Genomic DNA, 23,542 nt, shown 5'->3' with positions numbered 1-23,542 from the left:
TTATCCCTCTTTGCACAAAATATACTTTGGGGGAAGAAACAACGCTGTGTTCTGAGGATGACGTCTCGTAGTTGTTAATCATTCTCTGTCTTAAATGCTTGGAGAAAAACAGTGTGTGTAGCCTAAATATAACCGTGCCTTTTGTGCTGGTTGGGCAATGGGAGCTGCAGGCCACTTATCCAGCCCACAAACAATAGGAACACATGGTCCATCCGAAGACGTGATGATGGCAAACGGAGCACTTTGGGGAAGTAAAAGGGTCCGGCTTCCACTGTCACTGCCACGGCGGCGTGTCCCCGACTGGGGCTTTCAGGAGCCTGTGCCAAAGCGAATGGAAATGAGATGGGGTGTTCTGCCGTAAGCACCTGCGTTATTCCCCTTCAGAGATGTTAAAGTTGTTACAAAAGTCTAGGAGCACATTTTCTAAAGGCAATTTGTTAATTAACACACAACAGTAAAAAAAAAAAAAAACCAACTCTGTATATTTAAAACAGCATAAGAATGTGTGTTTTGTTCAATATTTCTATTTGTGAAGAAATTGAAACACATTCTATATGCAGTTGGCTGCATCATTTTTATGGCATTATACATTCGCTTTATATATTGTTAATTAGACCTAATTTAGGCCTCAAAAAGAAAAATCTCATTAAAATTCTGATTAGTGATGTTGGCAAGCAGCCATCTAAAAAGCCTCTATTTCTTCCTTTGATAAGTTTGAAACCGCTGTAACAAACAGTCAAAATAAGATCACAGCCGCCTTTCTCATGCCAGTCAACGTAATATATTCTCCAGGTCAAAGCCATTTAAGGGAAAATACAGGAGAAGGACATCTTTATTTCCTTGCATACATGCTGTCAGATGGCTATAGAAAACTGTAAGTATGTTTATGCCCTTTGGCGGTTTAAAAAAAAAAAAAAAAACAACAAAAAAAAACCAAAAAAACCAAACCAAAAAACCCCAAGCCCAAAAAACTGCCTATGAAAATGCTGGTTGTGAGCCTTCAAAAACAACTTACTCTGTAAGGCAATTAATTAGAGATTTTTTTTTTAAAAATGAACGGGAATAAAAATAATACAAAGCTGGTTTAATATTAAACTATTTATGTCTGATATTTTCAGTATAACTTTCTGCCTGATACTTTCAATACAGCTTATAGTCTAAATGCCGGGCCACAAAAACATACGGACAAGAGTATCTTTAGTCCAGATAGAGTCAGTTCTGCACCCACGTTACTGCAGATCAGAGCAGATCACTTTAAAAGAAAACATGACATTAAAAAAAAAAAGTCAAAGGCAGAATAAAACAACAAACAGCAGCAAGGCTTTTACACTTCCTTTTGTCCGCACGTCTATCCAAGGGTCATTAAGACACAGCTGCCAGCTGTCATTGTATTCGTCTCAATTAATTTAAAGCATTTCACTTTAATGCATAAAAACTTTAAAAAGCTGAACACTGTTTGAAATGGCAAATATTATGCATCGCTTTCAATGCACATCTTTTCTGCACACATCCGTTAGCGCTCAGTCTACTCTTTCAGAAAGCAAAACGGAGAGCAGGACCTCTGCAGAGCTGCTGACTCCAGCAGAAAGGAGAGGGAGGAGGACTCGTGGCTTGAAGACCCCGAATCCGTTCCTTTCCCTCGGAGCACAATCCCCACTGTGCAGCTGCTCCGTCCTGCGTCACAGCGTGCGGCAGCCCTGGACGCTGGTAAGACAAAGCCAACATATGATTATGGGAAAATACCTCCTTTTCATTTTTATAAACACAGAGCCATACGACTGAAATCCAGCTTTTGGATGCTCTGGATCAGTAAAGCTGATTCTATGTTTGAATATACATTAAAAAAATCCAAGTTAGTAATACTCTGTTTTTTGCGAGCCCTTTTAAACGGTAATCTTTAGAGATCTAATCAGGCTTTCCATATCAAGTAAAACAGGGGGATACACGCCCAGAATCCAGCGTGCATTTGCCTCTTAAGACAGCGCTCGTTGTTACTGTCTCTATGTTGCATTATGGTATTTGCATAAGTAGGTTTCCAAAAACCTGGGAAGCCTGGTATGCTGATATTTAACATATTCAGCGTGCATATTCTGATAGCAACTAGTTTCCAACTGATGTTTCTGATGAGAGATTTAAACAGAATAAAATGGGCTGTAAGAGACACAATAGTTCAGCAGAATCCCCTAGCTGGACTAAGGAAAGGTGCTGCAGGATGACATTAGTATCGGGAACCTCTTCTGCTGCCCCATATAACTGAAAGTGGGAGTACATTAAAAAAAAGAGGGGAAAAAAAACCCCAAACCAATCTCATCTGCAAGACAATGAATCTAAACCTACAGGTTTAGATAAACAGAACACGAATTAATAATGTGTGTTTCTGCACTACCTGCTGTCCTTTTAAAATATGTGCAGTTACAATGATTCTTTCATAAAGAGACATAGCACAACTTTAATGCCTTTATGTTTAGAAGCCTGATTTTTGTCTGCAGGAATTTCCCGTTTTCTGCTGAGGGTCAGGATTTCTTGCCAAAGATAAGAGAGGTTTACCATGTTTCTGGGTTCTTAATAATCTAAACCCATGAGATTAAAAACTAGTTTGGGTTTTCTGCATTTTTTTTTTTTTTTCTAAGAGGGAAATCTGGGAGCAAGGTGGATGTCACAGAACTGATCACAGAAGTACAGGACAGACAGAAATCCCAAGATGAGGGCAGCCTTGCTGCCTTGAAGCCCAGGGAACGAGTCACTGCAGTGACTTTCACAGACCTCATTGAAGAACATGGGTTTTCCGTATCAAGTTTTACAGATCCAGATCTGATAAACCTATGCAAGCAGAATACTTCAGGCTAAATTCTGCCTGACCTTCCCCAGCACCGTGCCTCCGGCAAGCTCTCTGAAAACAGCCATTTGAAGTCAGAGAAATCTGGGTCATTGACTTCAATAGAAACTCTGAATAAGGAGGAGATGCTCAGCTCCTGCACCTTTCACTCCTCCCTTCTGTTACAGCTCTGCCTGGGGATGGGCTGTTTTATTCTCTGCTCGTGGGTGCTCTTCTATCTCCAGTAAAACCAATGCCAACTTCCAAAATCAAACAGCCTGAGCATGTAAGAACAGCTATTTCTAACTGTCTTTCTGCAGCACACACACCAAAAGTGAGAAAGGAAGAGGAATGGAGCGCAGAGGAATAAATGGAAGGATCGAGTTGTTTCTCCCATTGGCACCAGCTGGGAGTTGTCCTTATTCGGGGGAAGGTCTGACTGCACAACCGGCCAGCTACTCCCTTGTCGCTTGTCTCAGCCCGGTTCTGTCATCTGGCTGGTTGCACCGACCGGGTCTAAATAATTTGCTGAGGCACCAAGGGCACAAGGTGTTTGAAATGGGCTCGAGAGGCCGGTTAATGCTTTACAAGGTTAAGGTTGCTTTGAAAAAGCAGAGCTGAGGATTTGTTCCAAAAATGCAGTCATCGTTGAGAGTAACACTTGCTGAGTTCAAACCAGGTCAGCTGCCCAGGCAAGTTCATGTATTTGATTTACTGTCATGGTAGAACCTGACTGTAAACTTTGGCAGAGAAAATTATTAATCTTTCAACCCATAGCATATAAGCAATGACTAGTAATATCTATTTTTCTGAGAACTGGAATGCCTTTTGGAACCACCCCAGATTACTTAAGAGAAGTTCCTCTGCCATCACCCGAAAGCAGTTCCAAACCTGTCTCTCCCACATTCAATTAAACCTTAAAGAAAAAAAAAAAAAAAAGAAAAAAAAAAAAGGCGGGGGCAGATCATGGTTCATTCAACAAACATTTTTCCTCTTGCAAGGAGCTACAGCAGCTCGCTCAGCTGCAAACCACGTGGACAATAAACATCAATTTTTAAGTAATTCAGCGCTGTTGGTAGCTGCCCTCACTTGGGAAGCCAAGCCAAGCTCCTTCCAGAACCTCTATGGTGGTGGAGGAGGTGGGGGACAGGCTTCGCTCCTTTGCTCCCCAGCGCTTCTCAACCTTGTCTTCAAAAGCTGCTGGATTTTAGCTCCAGGCAGGGTGTGGGTATCCGAACGTACACGTGGCTTTTTATGTCCCCCTGAGTTATGCGTCACACAGTATGGCTGGAAACGCACCACTTTCTACAACCAGTCTGGGAACATGTCACAAACTGGAACTAAAACAAAGGCTGAATCTTAAGTCTCTTCCAATTCTCTCCTCTGGTTTTTTTTTTGTGCATCTTGCTCGATTCTTTCTTCCATTATTTTGGCTCCTGAAGGGCCGAGGTGGGGATCACCATCAATGAACCAGCAGGTATTTAGTGTACTCAAAGCCATTTGCTTTTCCAACCTGTCCTGTGCCTTGACCCAAAAGCCTGCTCTCCTGCATTATTTATCCTCTCTCTCCACCTTGCAGCTTATTATCCTCCCCCCCCCCACTTTTGCAACTCTTTTCTCCAAAGAGAACATATTTAAAAGAAAGTGACCCAACAGAGGAATTAAGTGCCACTGGCAGCCCGGCTGTGGCCATACACATTCCCGGTCAGAGGGAGTTTTCCTCAAATTCAAGAGATTTCTGGAACTGCACATAAAGTACTGGCTCCTGTTGAACCCTGACAGAAGGAGCTGGTCAGAGGAAAGGACTGGATTCTTCAGTCCAATCTATATTTAAATATATTTGGAGCTCTGGATTACAAGTCGGCTGTGAAGGTTCCATGGTTCTAGCTCTCTTCCAGTACAGGAGTAACGTTATCCTCCCATTTATGCTGAGCCAGGATTATTGCACGGTCCCCCCGGCCCACACTTTATCGGTGTTTATGGAGAAAATGCAAGAAGAGAAAAATACAAGTAGGTCCCCATGGAAGATATCTAAAGAAAACTTTCACTCGAAGCTTCTATATGGGGGAAGAAAAGCTGCAATTTTTGTTTCCAGACGATGTTTCAGGACAGAATTCGCAATTACCGTTAGGAGTGCAATAGGTGAGGATATAACTGGTAGGACGAGGGGTAACGTTTTTAAGCTGAAAGAGGGGAGATTTAGATCAGATCTCAGGAGGATGTTCTCCACCGTGAGGGTGGTGAGACCCTGGCCCAGGTTGCCCAGAGAAGCTGTGGCTGCCCCATCCCTGGAGGGGTTCAAGGCCAGGTTGGACGGGGCTTTGGGCAACCCGGTCTAGTGGGAGGTGTCCCTGCCCGTGGAACTAGACGGTCTTCGAGGTTCTTTCCAACCCAAACCGTTCTACGATCTTCGGTTTGACTCTCCGAGGGGCGGCGGGTCCCCCCGCCCTCCCCGTGGGGGCAACCCGCCAGCGCCCCAGACGGTCCGTACGGACCGTCTGGGGCGCTGGCGGGTTGCCCCCACGGGGAGGGCGGCAACCGGAGACCCCCGGGCGGGGGGGGGGCAACCCCGTTTCGAGGCGGGTTCACGGGAGGTGAAACCCCGGAGTCGGAGGGAGGGGGCGGGGGGGGGGGGGGGGAGGGGGAGGCAGCGGCGGCTTTTGGTGGCGGAGCCGGGAGCGCGCGGGGGGCTGCACGGGGGAGCGCGCGGGCCGGCGACGCCCCGCCATTGGCCCAAAGTAGGTCAGCCCGCGCGCTCACGTGACGGCCCTCGCGCGATTTTGCTCCCCCCCCCCCCCCCCCCCCCCCCACGCCGGGGCCCCGAGCTCCGCGTGATGGCGGCGGAGGGGGCGGAGGGGGTCGCCGTGGCCGTGGCCGTGGCCGTGGTCGTGGTCGTGGTCACCCACTTAAAAAGCGTAAAGGCTTTTTGAGGTTGAAGTTGTCTTTTCAAGTTGTCTTTGCTAAAGAAAAGGAAGATGAAAAAAAGATGAACCTGGAAAATCACGGAACGGTCAGAGTTGGAAGGGACCTTAAAGATCATCGAGTTCCAACCCCCCTGCCATGGGCAGGGACACCTCCCACCAGACCAGGTTGCTCCAAGCCCCATCCAGCCTGGCCTTGAACCCCTCCAGGGATGGGGCAGCCACAGCTTCTCTGGGCAACCTGGCCCAGGGTCTCACCACCCTCACGGTGGAGAATATCCTCCTGAGATCTGATCTAAATCTCCCCTCTTTCAGTTTAAAACCGTTCCCCCTCATCCTATGGCTCCCCTCCCTGATCAAGAGTCCCTCCTCATCTCTCCTGCAGCCCCTTTAGGGACTGGAAGGGGCTCTGAGGTCTCTCCGGACCCTTCTCCAGGCTGAACCCTGCTAACTCTCTCAGCCTGTCCTCACAGCCCTCGGAGCATCTTCGTGGCATTCTCTGGACTCGCTCCAACAGGTCCACGTCCTTTTTATGTCGGGGGCCCCAGAGCTGGATACAGCACTGCAGGGAGGGTCCCACGAGAAATGGTGTATTATCTCATGTCTACTTGGTTTGAAAAAAATAGGATTGTTGGCCCATGTAACTGATCAAATTTCTCTGATGAAAACACCAGGGGCAGAAACACAAACATTGGCCGAGATATTTTTTTTTTAATGAGGGACCAATCAAGATGATTTCTACAAAAAAAAAAAAACCCTAAGTAGCTGGCATAGTCCTTTATGATCCATAAACTAAACATTTTCTGGGTGAATGCTAAGCTAAGAATGCATGTCAACAAATGGTTTTTGGCTGGAAAATGCAGAAATCCAGTTAGTGTATCATCAGCTCTGGTTGGGCTGTGCCAGCCTTACCTGGCGTGCGGGGTGTGGGGTGAGACAGTGGTTGACACAGCACGAAGGAACTGGGGACCGGCTTTGGGAAAGCAGAGCCAGTAAAAATCAGTAACTCATAGGTGCACACACCATTCCTGTCCAGAACCAACGCAGTGTCCTGACAGCCGGGCAATTTCGGCTACCAGGTATGAAACCTGCCTGTGTGGCAAGGCTGGAGTTAAATTATGGCTCCTCTTGTAGTGTGAGACCAAAACCAACAGCTCGAGCACCACACTCAGGTACTCTTCTCAGCTTTTCTGGCTGGTCCCTGTGTCAGGAAGAGTTGTTTTGGCTTTCTCAGCCAGGAAATTCCCAGCTCCTGCGTGTTGGGAATGCAGGGTCTGTAATTGTATGTAAGTCCTCAATGTCTGTTCCTTCATCCTGTTCCACACTTGCACAGATCTAAACACAACTATTTTATTAATGACAAGTAGCAGAACAGTGCCGTTTTCTGCCATTCTGTTGCACGGAAAATGCTGTTTCTTCCAGTCGAATATATTTTGTCTGCAATGGTCAATAACCATAAAAACTTAAGTAGTTCTGCTCAAGTTGAGTTTTCATTACATCCCTAAGGAATCTTGTTTGTTACTAGTGTTTCCCATTAGTTTTAGATCCTCTCTTCTGTTTACTCTTCTTTCTTGCTTGCCAAATCTCAGGTTTTTTCCCCCTTTCCTTTATACTGCATAGAAAAAAACATTCTGTACCACATCTGCATGAAGGCTGCCAATTATTGCCCTAATCTTTATGTCACCCACTCTGTACCTCTGTAATTGAAGGTTTCCAGTAACTAGCAATTTGGCCATCTGAGGCAACGTTGGTGTTGTACAATAATTTAATAATCTAGTGGTGGGATTTTTTTTGGTGGTTGTTTTTGGGGGTTTTTTTGGGGGTTTGGTTTTGTTTTGTTTTGTTTTGTTTTTTTCTGGTTAGGTGACTTGAAAACTACTGTGCTGCTACGATCCCCTTCCTGCTGGGAGCCCCTCCGGTTGGAAGGCTCCCCGGTAGCCCCTGCCCGGCGGGGGGACGGGGTGAACGTTCCGCTGTCTCTGGTTCTGAAGGGCCCGACCAACCCCCGGCACCCCTCGGGCGTGGGTCCTGCCAGGGCGATTTCATTGATTTTTTTAATGCACTTTGGACTTTGATTAGTTGCTTGGTTTAGTGGTATCGTTTGACCAGACGGCAGTCAGCGCGTAAAACCATAGACAGGTACATAAAGGGAGAACATGGCTGTTCAAAGCAGCCTTCTGTTCCCCAAGGGGCTTTTATTTCTAAATACGGGGCACTCCAACTAAAAGTTTATGCACATAATTTACCTTTATTTACTTACAGTGCGTATTTATGATTACATATAGTTGTTAATGAGAAAAGAACTGACTGTTGAAGAAAGAGTAACAACTAAATACAAATGGTAAAGCTTTCAAAAAAAAAGAAAAAAAAAGATGAGAAGCAGGGAGATACAAACGCCTACAGGCACCTGAAGGGTGGCAGTTACTACAGCAAGACCACAGCAGGGGTAAGGGCTCGGTTGCTGAGAGGGCGGCTGAAGGCCTAAGCAGGTAGAAAGTCATCCATGCTTGCAACGAGGATCTCTGCAAGTAGAGAGGAAAGCCCCTTCAGACAGAAAATTGGGACAAGACAGCGGGAACCCTGCTAGTGGTGACAGCGCTCTCACCCTGGTTTATCTTGGTAACTGGTGAGAGAAGCAATCTGCTTACAGAAATGAGATGTACGAAAGATCTGTGTGGCTCTGAAACTAAACGCTCGTAAGCCCAATAACCATTTACCTCAGAAATGGATAAAAATACCATCTGCCTCGCCTCCTTCGTGGCACCAGGGCAGTTCCCTGGTGGGCTCCCCCGCCGTGTCCCCCTCAGCCTGCAGTGCTCCCCACTGGGCTGGGTGCGACCCGCCACCCCTCACACAGCGGCAGGGCCCAGCTCCCTCAGGCCGCGGCACTGGGGGGTCCCCACTTCTCTCAGGGGTGCCCGCTCCCCCCGCTCCCCTCAGAGGTGCCTGCTCCCCTCAGGGGATCCCGCTGGCCTCGCTCCCCTCAGGGGTCCCCGCTCCCCCCGGGGGTGCCGGCCCCGCTCCCCGCTGCCCTCACGCTCGGATGCACCACCGAGCGAGGTCAAACATTCAAACTCATTAACATTCCTCCCGGTTACCGGGGAGACGGCTCCCGGCCGCGGCCTCGCCAGGCGCGGCTCCCCACGGGCGGGGGTTGCTGCGCGGCCGCGCTCCCCGCCGGGTCCCCGCGCACCGGCCAGCCCGACCCCCCCTCCCCGCCGCGGCCGGGTAACGGCTGCCGTGCGTGCCGGTGGGGAGGGGGGCGCGGGGCGGGGCGAGGGGTGGGCGGGGCCGCCTTCAGCGCCCCCAGCGCCAATGGCGGTGCCGCGCCGCGCCTGACGTCAGCGCCGGCAGCGCCTGCACATGGGCGCGCGGCCGGGGCGCGCGGCGCAGAGCGGGCGGCGGGAGCGGCGGTGGTGGAGCTGCGCGGCCGAGCGGCCTCTCCCGCGCCCCTGCTCCGGCGGCCTCCAGGCGCCCCTCGCCAGCGGGGCTCGGCTCCTGCGCCCGACTCACCGCGCTTCGTACCGGCGCCGCCGCCGCCGCGAGAGGAAGGGGGAAGGAACCGCTTGCCGCGCAGCTGCCCCGAGGCAAAGCCCACCATGTCGCGGCCGCTCCCGCTGAACCCCACCTTCCTACCTCCCACCTACGGGGTGCTGAAGTCCCTGCTGGAAAACCCGCTGAAGCTGCCGCTCGCTCACGAAGACGGTGAGGCTTCCCCTGGGCAAGCCCGCGCTTCCCCGGACCCCCGGGGCTAGCTCTGTCCCCCGCGGGTCCCCTCACAGCCCGGCCCGCTTGAGGGCAAGCGCCCCGAAATGGCGGCCCCCGTCCTGCTGTCACCTCAGGGACCGCTGCCTCGCTTTCCCTTTTTCTCCCTCCTTCCGACCCCCCCTCCTCCCCGAGGCGATTAAGTAACGGGGTGATTTCGGTGAGGGTATTAGGCGGGCGACGGGCGCAGTCGGCCTGACCTAACGGAAGGCGCTCGGTTTTTCCACCGCCGCCACGGGGACGGCTCCGGCCGCCTGGAAAAATTAAAATAAAGGGCGCCATGTGCCTGGGGCGAAGTGTTGGGGAAAGGGGGGCGGCGGGGACATCCCCCCCCCCCCCCCCCCCAGCTTGAGCCGGTGTCCCGCCGCAGCCGCCCCTTACGAACCGCCCCCCCCCCCCCCCCCCGAAACCTGCCCCGGTCACTGAACGGCGCTTTAACAGTAGAAAAGTTTCAGCTTCTCTGGGAAGCTGAGGCAGCGCGGGCATAATCGCACTGTGTATTTCTAATCAATCAAATACACGTTTGAAAAAACAAAACCCTGTAGAAGGTGTTGCAGAGCCGAGGCTTTTTTGGGTTCTCAGCTTTCCGAGTTTTATTGCGAAGTGACTCGCAGGATTTCACCGGGGCTGTTGCGTGTGGTTAAAAAGAAAATGTTAAGAAGGCATGGTAATTGCCAGGAGGCTTTATTGGTTCAGATTCTTGCAAATCTTATAGAGAAATCAGGTGTTTCCCTTGGAAATCACCAGATATGTTAGGAGTGAGGAGGAAGCATCACTTCAACTTTTTTTTTGCTTTACTTCTACCTTTGAATTTTTCATTTTTTGCTCTTCTGCAAATCAGAATACTTCTTCTGCCAGACTTACCTGTTTTTGTAAGTTACTAGCTTACAACAATGTTAAGAAGGACTGAAATTGAGAACTGCTTTCCTTGTGAAAGGACTAGCAAGACTGGGACTTTATGAGAGGATAATAAATTACAGGGAAGTTAGGGTAAGATTGCTCTCAACAGAATATATAACAACATCTTCTAGTTTGCTTCCATTTAAATACTCGCTTTTAAGTCTGCTGAGTACTTGTTGAAGCTGACATCCAAAGCCATGAATTCTGTGGAATTGTTAACTACAAATACAGGAAAATCTAAAAAACTTGGCTGGATGCAGGAAAGGTGCTCATTTGGCACGATCCTTCAGTTCTTTACCAAATGGACTGTATTGAAGGGTTATTTTTATGAAAGGAGTATTCGTTTCTTACAACTGAGAGTGCAGGAGAAATAAGTAGTAGTATCTCTTATTTTAATTGCTCAGCTCTTATATCTTTATTATGTGTTTTGTTTAAGCATTCGGTAAAGAAAAAGATAAAGAGAAGAAGTTAGACGATGACAGCACCAGTACCACAGTCCCTCAATCAGCTTTCTTGGGTCCAACATTATGGGACAAGACACTGCCATACGATGGAGACACTTTCCAGTTGGAATACATGGACCTGGAAGAATTCCTCTCAGAAAATGGCATTCCACCCAGCCCAAACCAGCACGAGCATAGCCCACACCAGTCAGGTCTCCAGCAAGCTACCTCAGCGTCACCTTCTGTCATGGACCTCAGCAGCAGGGCTTCTACTTCAGTCCATCCAGGCATGGTGTCGCAGAACTGCATGCAGAGCCCGGTCAGACCAGGTAAATGAGCCCTAAGAATTTCCTATGGATTTTGGCATGAGCCCTCCTCCCCAGTGTAAATCACTGCTTCCCCCGGTATGGTTGACAGGCAGCTTAGAGAGGGACGATAGGATTCAAGTCACTCACACTCCAAAAAATAAAAATAATAGCTCTAGGTGTTTCTGAGTTGCTCCACAGAGATTTGTGTTTAAATTATGTAAGGAAACTGTGGGGATTCTGAGGAAACTTACCCGTCATCTTTTCTTTGTTGACAGACTAGCTATTAGCAAGTAAAAAGACCTCAAATAGAATAGTAATGCATAGATGCCGCGGTGTTAAATGAACAGGGACTGTGAAAGAGAATATTCCTTTGGCCAGTATTTGATGTGAGAGCACAGGAGAGGACAATTATTTTGAAGTTAAAACTTAGATAGTTATTTCCTGTTTGAAATTTTGGCCATAATCCTATTCTTTATTAGGCAAAGTAAAATTTGCCACAGTACACAGGCAGGAACTAAATTTTGGAGCTGCACCGTAATCTTGCTTCAATTAGCATAGACTCAGTGTAACTGACCTGAGTTGATAAATTACATCTATAGTCACCTTAAGCTGTAGGCAAAGAGAACATCATGGAGTCCAAGTTCTGATTGTAATGCATGATTCCAACCCGTTTGATGTCAGTGGAAGTCTTCTATTAGTTTATTAGCACTTGAAACCGTCCCTTTAGAGACACTAGTATGAATCAAAAATAACTGCTCTGGCTTGACACCAGCATGGCTGAGATCATGGTCAGTGGAATAGTGTCAACATTGAAGTTTGGAAAACATGGAACTCTGCCTTTTTTTCTTAAAAATAATAAAAAGACCAAGGGTGACTTATTTATTGTGCTCTTCTGTGCATACAAGGTTTGCTAGAGCAAAGCGTGCTCTTGGGAGCAGGAAACCACTCCTCTCCCTTCTGCTTGATCGTTTGCCATGCTCAGCGTGCGAAGTCATTGTCAGAATCATCTGATAAGGAGGCAAAATAAATAAATAGAAAGACAAAAGTTGTGGAGCAGGATGAAATAGAAAAGTTTTACAAGTCTGCAACATTCCTTTCTCATTAAAAAGAAATAAAACACCCCCCAAAACACCCCAAACCTGTCGACAGACTCCTTGGCCCCAAGTCAGAAGCGTGTGTTTAGTCGTGGATTTGATTTACTTACTTTTACTTTATGTGCGTTTGACTTTGTTTTGTATTTCAGTTTCAAGGCATTTCATAGTGAACTAATAACTTATAAGGGCTTCCAAAATTAAAATATATTTGGAGTTGGCAAGAGCAGAATATAAAAAAACCCTTTCTTTTTCTGAGCCAGTTTTTAAAAATAGCGCGTATATGCTACACCATTTTCTGTCGCGTATGCACACATAAAATTAAAAGCAGATAATCTGTCCTCATTCTTTTTTTCAGAGGAGCCTGGTTATGAGCCAGGCTTTTAATGATCACCTGTCAGAACTCATCTGTAATCAGCTGTCCGCATGACTTTTCAACTCATTGATTTTTTTCTGAGTTTTTCCCGAGCTGCTTGCAGCACAGGATTACAAACTTTTCTCACTAGGAATTCTGTACGCTTTTTTTACGGTTTTAAAAGAAGTCACGTGTCTTGGGGTAGGATAAAATATCTAAATTTGCAGGTATTTTTTCCCCACGCCATCTTGCTTTAAGAATAATATGTTTACTTTTTTTTTGTTAAATGTGGTTTTTTTAAAAGGGAGCTCATTCCATTTCCTAAAATAATATTTCTTCCCCCCCATTACAATTAACTGTAATCTGGTTTATCATCAGGTTGTTGAAATGTTTATGTGCTGTCATGTAAAAATCTTAGTTTGGCAGTCTGTTTTGAAGAGATCATCTTGAGCTTTAGCATTTGAACAAGTTTTAAGATAAGACAGTATATATCTTAAACAATTTTTTCAGTAAAACTGAGCATTTATGGTTGTCATAAAAGTGCCAAGGCAAATGTGCTGCTTTGAAATATGAAAGTTAGTTAGGAGGTAAATGTTAAAATCATTATAATGGAGCCTTTTGGTTAATGTATCTTAAGACTTTTAAAATACATTTTTTAAACTGTCACATGAAGAAAGGTTGGTTTTTTTTTTTTTTTTTAATTGGTGTGATCTACCGTTCCAGTGTGTGTGGCTGTTGTGATTTGTATTGTTGTAATAAACCCAAGAACAAATAGTATAAAGTATACAATTTCAATAAAAATTAATTCCACGTGATCTTACTATCTTTAGGAAAACTGAATTTCTTTAGGTGATAGTAATTCTTCTAAAAATATTTTGGTGTTGCGTCCCCTGAATTTTGTCTTGCCGTGGAAGCCTGTTTGAGCGTGTGGCTGAAGGAAGGGTAAAATCCTGCGCTGCTTATGTCCCTACTTTAAACGGCTCCACAGCACTTAGCACCAGCGTTATCACGTGCGGTTGGGTGAAACTCCGCTACCTGTGGGTTCTGTGTATGGGGGAGGATGAGCCCACGCACGTGGAACACCAAATGTGACTCGTGTGCGTACATGGTGTATCTCGGCCATAGAGGCTCTGTAGAAGAGTGGCATGAGAAGATTTAATTTTTGTGCGTGTGTTGAGATACAAGCCTTATCTATCTTTAGAAGTTAATGGTATTGCCCAAATATGTATTTTATACCATCTCTGGAAGAGATCTGGAAATCTGCACTGGCATTCACTGAGAAGTGTCATCAGGCTCAGCAAAGCTGAACATGACATTACAAAATCCTCACTGACTTTTTTTTCCCTTAAAGGTAAAAGAAAACCAAAACAACCCACAACACCAAGAAAACAGCAAAAAAGGTTCCTTATAAATTTAACTTAATTCTGTATTTCCAGCTCAGGTGTTCTGGCTGATGGAAAAATGCTTAGGCTCACCAGTTTCCCTGGGCTGTAGCAAAGAATAAAGCGAGCACGTACTTCCCTATAAATTCCTGTTCAGGGAATGTACGTATAGCAAATACTGGTTCGAAGAGGAGGGACGCAGGGTAATGGCTGTTGCAAGATTGGAATCTGATGTATTTCTTTTTCACAGTACCAATTTTGTTAATAAAAAATAGTCTTTTCATTTATTTTAGCATTGCAGACCACCATTCATTGTAATGTGTAGATGCATTTGAAACTTTTTTCTCCTTGTGTGTATTGGATGCTGGTTAGTTGTTTGAAATCTGTAGTCTCCCTTAGAAAAATAGGTTTTATAAAGCTAGCTTTAGAAAGTAACCTGTTACTGCAAACACACTTTCTTGGTTCTTAATCTGTTGCAGACCTTGTGATGTCTTTTGCCATTTTTTTGGATGAAGGTAAATCTCTATTTAACTGCGGAGTACTTTAAGGAAATTGGGAGTATTTTTAGCTGTTTGTATGTAGAGGGAGGTTCATATTTTGCAGGTAACTAGTTAGTGGTTACTTTTAGCTGGCTTTTTTCCTTTTGTAGGCCTACTTTGGATGAATGGGGCAGACACTGTAAAAGCTTTGAACGGTATGAATTAGAGCTCAGAAGCATCAGCTGAATATGGTGGAAGACCCTAATTAGAAGGTTTTTGGGATTTTGTGGTTTAGACCCAAGTGTTCTGTTTGCCATTGAAGCCCTGGATGTCAGGCTGTGTCACGGGGATGCTGCTGACACCGTGATAACCCATGTGCTCTTACTGCCCTGCTCCTTATGGAAGGTAGAGCTGTCGGAGGCTTTGAAAAAACTCCCTCATTCTTTGCGTTCCTATGACAGTGGTTTTCAGTCTGTGTTGCCTGGATGGCTGGGTGCTTAGACTACTTGAAAAGATCTGCCAAAGATTATTTAAGGAAAGAAAAAAGAAAACCAAGCTTTGTAATCTGCTGCAGAAATGCACCTAGGAGCAGTATCTGCAAGTCTTCACTTTCAGCTTAAAAAAAATAAGATTTAGGGGTACGTTAATCAAAAAGCTGAAAACTGTTTTCCTTTGAAGTGCACTTATACCTCCCACCCCCCCCCAAGAACACAAAGTTTTTATCAAATGCCATGTTTTATTTATTCAGCTCAGATATTTCATCTGGAGTGCAGTATCCATTACCTTTTACTTCTTACATAGATACTGAACTGTAATGATTGACACCAGGCGTGATTGGGTGGTTTTTGGCATTTTCTTTTTAACTCTTGTTTGTGATAGGCACAGCAGCCAACTGGGAGAGGTTTGTTCTTGCTCCATCCAGCCTCTCAGCTGCATACTGGGGATGACTCGGTGAAGGGGGCAGCCCACAAAAGGGTGTGTGTGCAACACTCCCTTTATTGCAGTCTTCCTTCCCCTGTGTTTCTTAACGTGACCTCCTCTTCCAGCACAGCCTTTGTAGTGTGAAGAGCAGTGTTCCCAGCAGCCAGCCTGTACGTGGAATCCTCTCCTAAGCTTTAATCATTGTTTACAAGCAGTTACTAGGTGTTGCATGAGCTACAGCGTGAGCCCCCTCTCTTGGAGTCCACCTCCGGCCACCAAGAGGAGCTGGGAATTTCCTGACCTTTGTTCTCCCACGTGACGACATGGGAATGACCAGCTAAACCATCAGGCAGGCTGGTACCCAGAGCTGCTCTTCACATTGACTCTCACGTGAGGCTCTGGATGGCTGTTGCCTGCATGACCATGTGCTTTAGGCACGTGGCAGTCCCCTGTGCCGCCTGCTCAGCGTGGCTTTTGCTGGAGCAGCAGGCAGGCACGCACGGCTCTGTGCTCCTGCCGTTACCAGCCCATGCCAAAATTGCAGTGAAATGGAAAAAAGCTTCGCTCCGGACTGCCTCGGCAAGGGAAATGCAATAAGCAGACAAGCCTCAGAAAACTGCTTTCTGGATCAAAGGAAGATGCAAAATATATTCAGGCAAATATTAAAAATAGCCTGTCACATGATAACAGGGGAAAAAAGTGCTGAACGCGCAAGCCTTGTTAATGCTGGAAGCAAGAACACTGTGTCTCCTTCAAGAGATCTAATTTTAATATTCACTGTTAAATGTTGATTATTGGTTAAATAATTGCTTGACTGCATGAAAGAACTTGAAGTTAATTCAGAGTTCAAACAATCAACAGCATGAAACATCTTGGGGTTCATGCTATACTTTTAAAATGTACCTGGCCTGACTCTTCAGTTCTCATCAGGAACAGTGTTTTCCACGCTGACAGGGCTACTTAGGCCAGTAAGGGCTATCCAGTGTTAGGAAGAGGATACACAGAGGAAACAAGTAGGGGTTTTGTCCCCTTGGAAAGACATTTGGAGGATGTCTGAGTGTCAAACTTGTTGCAATTACCTAGAAAAAGTACAATGTTTTTCTCAGAGCCCTGCTTCCCCTCTCAAAGTGTATTGGAGAGTGTTTGATTGAATGATTCTCTAGGGCAGTGATTTGATTTTTAAGAAGCTAGTACACCCTGAAGTCTTTCATAAAACAATACGTTATAGTTAAGAGAGAAGACATCATCAGGAGATGTATATGAAGAAGACATAGATGTTATCTGATTAGATGAAGGTACTAGGAAACACATTAAGTTGTTCAATCTGTACATATTTATATGACAGCAGATTGGCAATTGTGGGAGCTAGCCGTGGCCAGATTCTGCCCAATTAATCTCAGCAACGAGTACTTTACTCCTCATGCGGTCTGGCTGATTTCAGTATTGCTCAGCAGGCAAGCGGCTTGTTGACTGCTCTCCATCAGCTCCTAGGTGGAGCAGCAAAATGTCACCATTTACTCTCTTGTCATTCATCTTTCTGGATTTTTTTATTATTTCTTTTTTTAAGGTGTGTGTGTGGGGGTGACAGCTCTGGTGCGCCAGTGGAGTTTTCTCAGGATGAAAGGACATAGTTATCATTGGTAAGGAGGGCTTTAGAACATTATGAAATCAGAAGGTTGGTTGGCTGGCAGTACACTATGGAGCTATTTAGTATTTATATCACACAAATATGATCAGAAGTTTGCTTTTTTTGAAGTCTTACTTTCATAACAAATGAAATGTATTTTCAGTATTTTGTCTGAATTCCACAGAAGACTGTGTTGATCAGAAAAGACTATTTCAATTAGGTTTTATTCAAGAAAAACTGTGGTTTGATCCTTCTACCTTAAGTAGCTAATGAAAGTTTCGAAAAAAAATCTACTTAAACCTCAAATCTACTCCATTTAATGAGTTAGTAACGAAAATAAATGTAAAATGCACAACTGTTTCAAAATTAATGCATGACATAGATTTTGTAGCTTGTATCGCCCTTTTTTTTTTTTTTTTTTAAATGAACAAATGCTATTAAAGAAGCTGACTATCTATCACAAAGCTGAATTTTTGGTCCTGAGAGCTTCAGGGCTGATGTGGGGAGAGCTGACACAGGTAGGTAAGGCAGCATGTGTTGCAACTTTGGTTTTTTCCCCTTCTCTTTTCTGCTAGGGCTCTTCATAGCACTTCAACTTGGCATAACTGAGGTACTATCCGTCAAATTTTAAATGAATACGAGTTATTGTTCAACCTCTCACACTTCGGAGACGCTTGAAGCTGTTGTATAGTTATGCTTCCCTGTCCCATTCTCTGAACTAAATCTTGCCAGGGCTAAATTTGGCCCAGATTTTCATTGTACACCATCCAACACCATTGCTTAGCTTCTCTGATGTGGCATGCTCTTGCTTCAGGGTTCTCTGCTCAACTTTGAGAGAAACAGCTTTAGCTCTTCATCTTACTGGTAGTATTCTCTTCTTCATATATTATTTGCCTTTTAGTGAAAACAGGCATTGAGGATCGTGAAGCTCTTTGCTCCTGTATGGCCATTTGTGGGAGGAAATAAAAAAAACCCAAATTGCATTAGAGTCCTAGAAAACTAGGATCCTTATTAACTGGAACACAAATTTAGATTATTACTGAAACAAAACTTGACAGGAACCCACAGGTGGATGTATTAGCATGCATTTACTCTACAAGCAGATGCTAGAGTGAACTACGGTGATAACTCACCTGTAACAAAATGTCATTCTTAGAGATGTAGGTGTATAAGCGGAGAGGCAAAAATACATAGTTTATAAATGACTTGTTGAGGATGGAGAATGGCTTAAAAAAAAAAAAAGAGTTCTTTTCCAATTAGCCTTAGGGAGCTCAGCTTGCTATAAATTCTTTGTTCTGGAACATGGCTGTGGACAATAGGTCAAAGATTAAGTAATTCATTACAGAACTGGTTGGTACTCCTGAATTTAATAAACAAATGAATGAACAGGGTTCTCCATCCATAGCAAGATCCATTACTTTGTGTGGCAATGATTGGGTCTTAAATTTTTTTTTTTTAAATGTTTGCAAGGCTCCCAACTTAATTCTTCTACATGGACATTGCTATACTTGAGGTCACCTAGTAACTTAACAATCACAATACAGGTGAAAGCACTCAAAACAGAAATTAGATGTGGTCCTGCTAGTAACCTTATAACTTGAGATTCTAAGGAGGCAAGAAAGGAAATTGTAGATTGCATTTTGAAAAACTGAAGGAACAATAATGTGAAACTTCTAAACGCAGAATACTCCTGCAGAATTCCATTTGACAGTGCAATCAATATTTTTAGCACAGCGAGATTACTGAAATAACAGCACTAAACCTTCCTGTAGATGAGTGCGTTACTCGAGGCTGCAGAACATAAAACACGGGCTCAAAGCAAGAGGGCTGCATTGAAACAGAGGAGGTGACTTAAAACAATTTAGTCATTTTTACAAACTCGCTATTTCAACATTTGGAAACGAGTCCTACTCCAGCAAGAATTCTGCTTAAAAACCCAGCTGGGTGCTTAGCTTCTAATGCTTAGTAAGTAGGAATTAAGCACTGAAAACCAAATCGTGTTCTTCAGCAAAACAGAGAGGGTTAAACTGACTTAGTTTGAAGAACCCTGCAGCAATCTGACATATCACTCTTCCTTCTCCCTTTGTGCTGCATAGTGGAAATACAGATGTTACTGACGTCTGTAATCCCTGCAGCTGCGGCCCCTTGGTGCAGCGTGGGGCATTTGGCTGCTTCGTGTATGTAACTCTTGCAGCTCTGTTGCTGGCTGTGATAGATGAGCGTTGGGGTATTTTTTTTGCCTGGTTTGCTATGAAAAGAAACCACGTGCAGTCATGCTATAGGTATGTGTGGCCTCTTGCGTGTTCCTGCTTCATGATTTTTGAGTATATTGGCTGATTTTAACCAAACGTGGCATGAAAGTTGTGATCAGAAAGAATAATTCCATTCCCAAAATTTCATGAAAATAGATGAGTTGATAGGGTGGGAATATGTTACTGAGCAGGAAGAGCTGTAATGTAAATGTGCATTTTCCACATCAGAGAATTTACATGAGACCTTTAAAATGCCTGATCTGTGTGAAATGCTTCTGGAAAAGCTGACACCTTTTTAGACACCATGAGATGTCAATTCACTTTAAGAAATGAATCTGCAATAAACCAGGTTTAATTGGTTTAGTGTGTGTTGAAGGGGAGTGTCACAAACTTTTTTCCACTATTGTTCTTCCTTTAAAATCCTCAGCTTCTGGAATCGTGTGATTATATGAGACTCTAAGGTTTCATTTGAAAAGAGAAGTTAGAAAACCAACTATAAGTTTTGTAGGCAAGATCTTGAAAGCACTGAACCCAGGCAGTGGAATAATCTTCATCCTTTCCAAAGTCGAGCAGAATTAGTTTACCTAAAAATCATCTGAACTTTTATGGAACCTTACTATATCCTGTTCCTCTTGTGCAGCAGAAGCGCTCCAGCTCCGCTGCCCTGTTTGAAACTACCTTGCAGTCAGCCAACTTCAAATTTGAGGCCTGTTATCTTATCACAATTATTGCAGTATCACATGCGGGCAGGTGTCCAAGTGACCTTGTGTATGGTTCTTGCCATTCATTCTTCTCCGCGCGCCTCGGCCGGGGCACCGCGCACAAAGCTGCCTTTTACGGCTTGCTCTCGTCGGCGTGAACTTTCCGCTCTGCCACCGGGGCCTGGGGCGGAGGGAGGTTAGAAGTGAATGAGAAACAGGGGAGAGTGAGAGTGGGCTAAAAATGTTGAGCGATCAAAGAGGAAAAGTAGGTCGTGGCAGGGTATGTGTGTTGGGAGGAGGACTAGGGGGAGCACAAGCCAGGGGAAGATTTGTTTTCCTATTGGCTTTTCAAAGTTGTGCAATTTAAGAATTGGATTAACCTGATATGACTTTGCTTTTCTGCCAGATTAGATATGTTGAGTTTCTTGGCGTTGTGAGTTGTACAGTACATTGTGTGCTGTAAATATGGGTGTGTCGGGATAAAGCTGTAATGACACAACGCGCTCGCAGCACAATGCAGCGCTGCTGGGTGGACTCCTCCGCTCCCTCAGTGTCCCATTCCCTCTACCCCTGAACGCACATGCTTTTTATGGCCTTTAGAGATTTGTTAGAACCTCTCTACGTTCCTACATTCTGTTTCCAGCACAGCAATGAGACGTTTCGATGCCCTTTGTGGTAAGGTAACACTTATCTGAGGCCTGAAAGTCCATTTGGTCTGGCAGTGGCTTATGCCATATGAAGTGTCTTAAAAAAAAAAAAGTTGTATGAAAAGACAGTCAAGAGTTTCTTCCTGCTTTCTCAGGACTCGGAGAAAGTTTACTGGGAAATGTTGAGATTTTTTTTTGCTTTGCCTTTTTTCTTGTTGTTTTTTAAACTGCATCTAAGACATCGCCTTGAGCTTAACTTTGGAAGACTGAAAAATCAGATAGAGGTCTGAAATAACTGCAAGTGCTGAGCTCGCTCCTGTTTGAAGTACACCATGGCGGCATATGGATGTTGAAGTAAAGTTTTCACAGCAATATGTATTTGCTCCATGAGGTCTTTTTGGTGTTACATACATCCTGACATAATTTAATTTGGTGTTTCCATTTTATATGCTGGGCTAACCCCATGGAGTAGCCCAATTCTCCTTATCAATAATGACTGACTTCCAGCTGAGGCAGTGCAACCGGGCAGCTAAAGAAAGGTGGCCGGAATCAGAGCCCCGTTGAGCTGGGTGGTCACTGCTCTGACGACTAGCAAAGAGTGAGCAGACTTCGGGGAGTGAAACTACAAATACCTTAGGACACCGTTGTTTAATTCTCACTCTCAATTTCCAGACTTCTGTGGGGACCGCAGCTACCCTAGCAGGTTAGTTACAAGGGACTGACGATAGTATGGCCTTTGTCACCAGCTGCCAAGGTGCCTGCCCTCTGTATCAGTACATGTACATTGAAAAATGAGGAATTAATTCCCCCGCCCATAGTGAAGATTATTTCTCTTGGAAGAGAAGAGCGTAACAGATAAGGTTAATAAGTAAGATATCAAGACTGTGTCATATTCCTTAGCCATATGTTGTTCCAGTGCCTTCCTCTAAGTCACATAGGCAAAAAAGAGGCAGTTTGCTCATTAGATGAGGTGGTAGTAATCTGGTGGTTGAGCCATTTTTTGAGAACAACACAAACTGAGTAAAATGGAGCAGGAGGTTGACCTTGTGAACACCTGCATCACTCAGCTGTATATGTAAATGAGAGGATTAGGAAAGAGTGCAGCATATTTAAAGTTAACCTGCATATCAACCTTTTGAGGATGTTAAACCACAAGCCTTCAGTTACAGATGTTGGACAGCTGTGGTTTGGGTGTCTACTTGAAACACCTTAGTCATTGCTGTCTCGGCACTTAAAAAATCAGGGCATGGATTGTCCAGACTCTGAGACCTGGTTCATGCATCCATGCATCCATAATCACGTGGCTGCTCTCAGGAAGGCTGAGCTTTCTGTTGGACTGGAGTCATCACTGGGTTTAAGAAACACTTTTCCAAACTCTCTTATCTGTTCAATTTTCTCGGTGCGACATGGTTGAAGTCATTGTTGAAAATTGTGGTAGTCTGTCTGGAAGCTGTTCTGAACACGTGAAAAGAAATCATTAGCCAAATAGAAGGAAAGAACTGGAGGTGTAATTGTCAACTCATGTGTCTCTGATTTCATCAGCTGCTGCACGTGTCTAGGTTATCAATTTCTTTCTGTTAGAAAGTAAACAAATCTCACTTTTCTTATGTACTCTTACGACTATTTCATCCTCTTATCTGTAGCAGGGATGTACTTCTGAGGTCTTGCATTTGGAGGCTTCTCTTTCTGCTTCCACATGTAACATGCTCTCACGAGTCACGTGCACCTCTGATGCTGGCCAGGGATGCTGTTTGTCTCTTCTGAAGTCAGTTATTTAAAAACATCATTATCACTACTATCAAAATGTAATAACTTATCATCAGGGCAGCTTTTATCCCATTAGACCCTACATGTTTTTCGGCTTGAATCCTTTGGCCAAATTCTGTCTCCCTTCATGAATGTTTCTCTGTGTTCAGCAGTGCTACTTGGTGGCTATTTAAGTAGCGTCAGCAAAATGTGAACCATAGGAGATGTCTACCACCAGTAGGTTCATAGTCTTCCTGTCCTGTGACACAACCTGAGAGGCCTGGGTACCTCTGATTCTCCCAAGTATGGAATTTGAAGTCACTCAGCGTTTTGTATTTTTGAGCCGCTTTTGGGAAGCTCTCATAATCCTCTACGATGAAGAATTTACACTGCCTTTTCCCAATCGGGTCCTTTCAGGGTCTGCATCCTTGAAGGAGCTTATGGTGTGTAACTCCTGTCAAAATCCAGGTGATTTCCCGGTGCTCAGCACCCTTTGCCGAATATGCTCAGTCCTACGAGCCCAGTTAACACCTCATTGAAATACAGAAATGGCAACACTAGCATTTAGGGAAACCCCTTAAGTAATTTTTTTGCTGCCCTTCAGTTTATAGCCTGTGGCTTGTTGTTTCCCACTTTCTCACGTTTTCCCAAAGCCGCTGGTGTGTACAGTCTGAAGATCACATTTAACCAACACAAGGAAATCAGCTTGGCCCGACGGGCTTCTTTATCACGTGGCTGAGAATGTGTTCACTCTGTTCTGCCAGACTATGGCTAGCTGAGCAAAATACAGTGAAGCTCTGGGCTTCTGGCCAAGCTTTTATTTCAGTTTGGAGCTTACAGCCACATATTTGCTATTTGGCAGGACATCCACTGGGGTATATTTGGATAGTAATCTAGCATTGTTTTGCTGCTTTTTTCTTCTTTTTTTTTTTTTTTTTTTTTTTTTTTAATGCATACAGATAGCATAATCCCAACACTTACTTTGGCTGGTCTATACAAGGTTTCTCAGCGTGCACCGTTATGTATGTGCACTCAGAACTTGTAGCCGTGACCTTTGATAACTATAAGTCAAAGCAATTAACTTTCTTTTATTGAAAAACTCTGGATGTCCTACTCTTTGCCCCCTATGTGCCGATAACAGAGCTATGTTGTTACTCTTTCCAAGATCAAAAGCTTCACTAGGGTTTGA

At 44.8% G+C, this 23,542-nt stretch overlaps 1 protein-coding gene across 3 annotated transcripts in view; it reads left to right on the top strand.

The window, feature by feature from the left end:
* The first annotated feature begins 9,108 nt into the window (after positions 1 to 9,108).
* The window catches only part of HLF (HLF transcription factor, PAR bZIP family member), a 37,876-nt gene continuing 23,442 nt past the window's right edge, over positions 9,109 to 23,542 (top strand). For 2 of the 3 annotated variants that reach the window (XM_074160035.1, XM_074160034.1), the window contains exons 1-2: positions 9,109 to 9,441; positions 10,838 to 11,173. In XM_074160035.1, coding sequence (XP_074016136.1) covers positions 9,336 to 9,441; positions 10,838 to 11,173 — 442 coding nt within the window. In that variant the 5' untranslated portion in view covers positions 9,109 to 9,335. Of the gene's footprint in view, positions 9,442 to 10,837; positions 11,174 to 23,542 lie in introns of those variants that run through there. The other variant, XM_074160036.1, reaches the window with a different exon arrangement.

This window comes from Numenius arquata, chromosome 17, assembly GCF_964106895.1.
Source record: "Numenius arquata chromosome 17, bNumArq3.hap1.1, whole genome shotgun sequence".
Classification (NCBI taxonomy): Eukaryota; Metazoa; Chordata; class Aves; order Charadriiformes; family Scolopacidae; genus Numenius; species Numenius arquata.
This window is presented reverse-complemented; position numbering and strand designations above follow the sequence as displayed.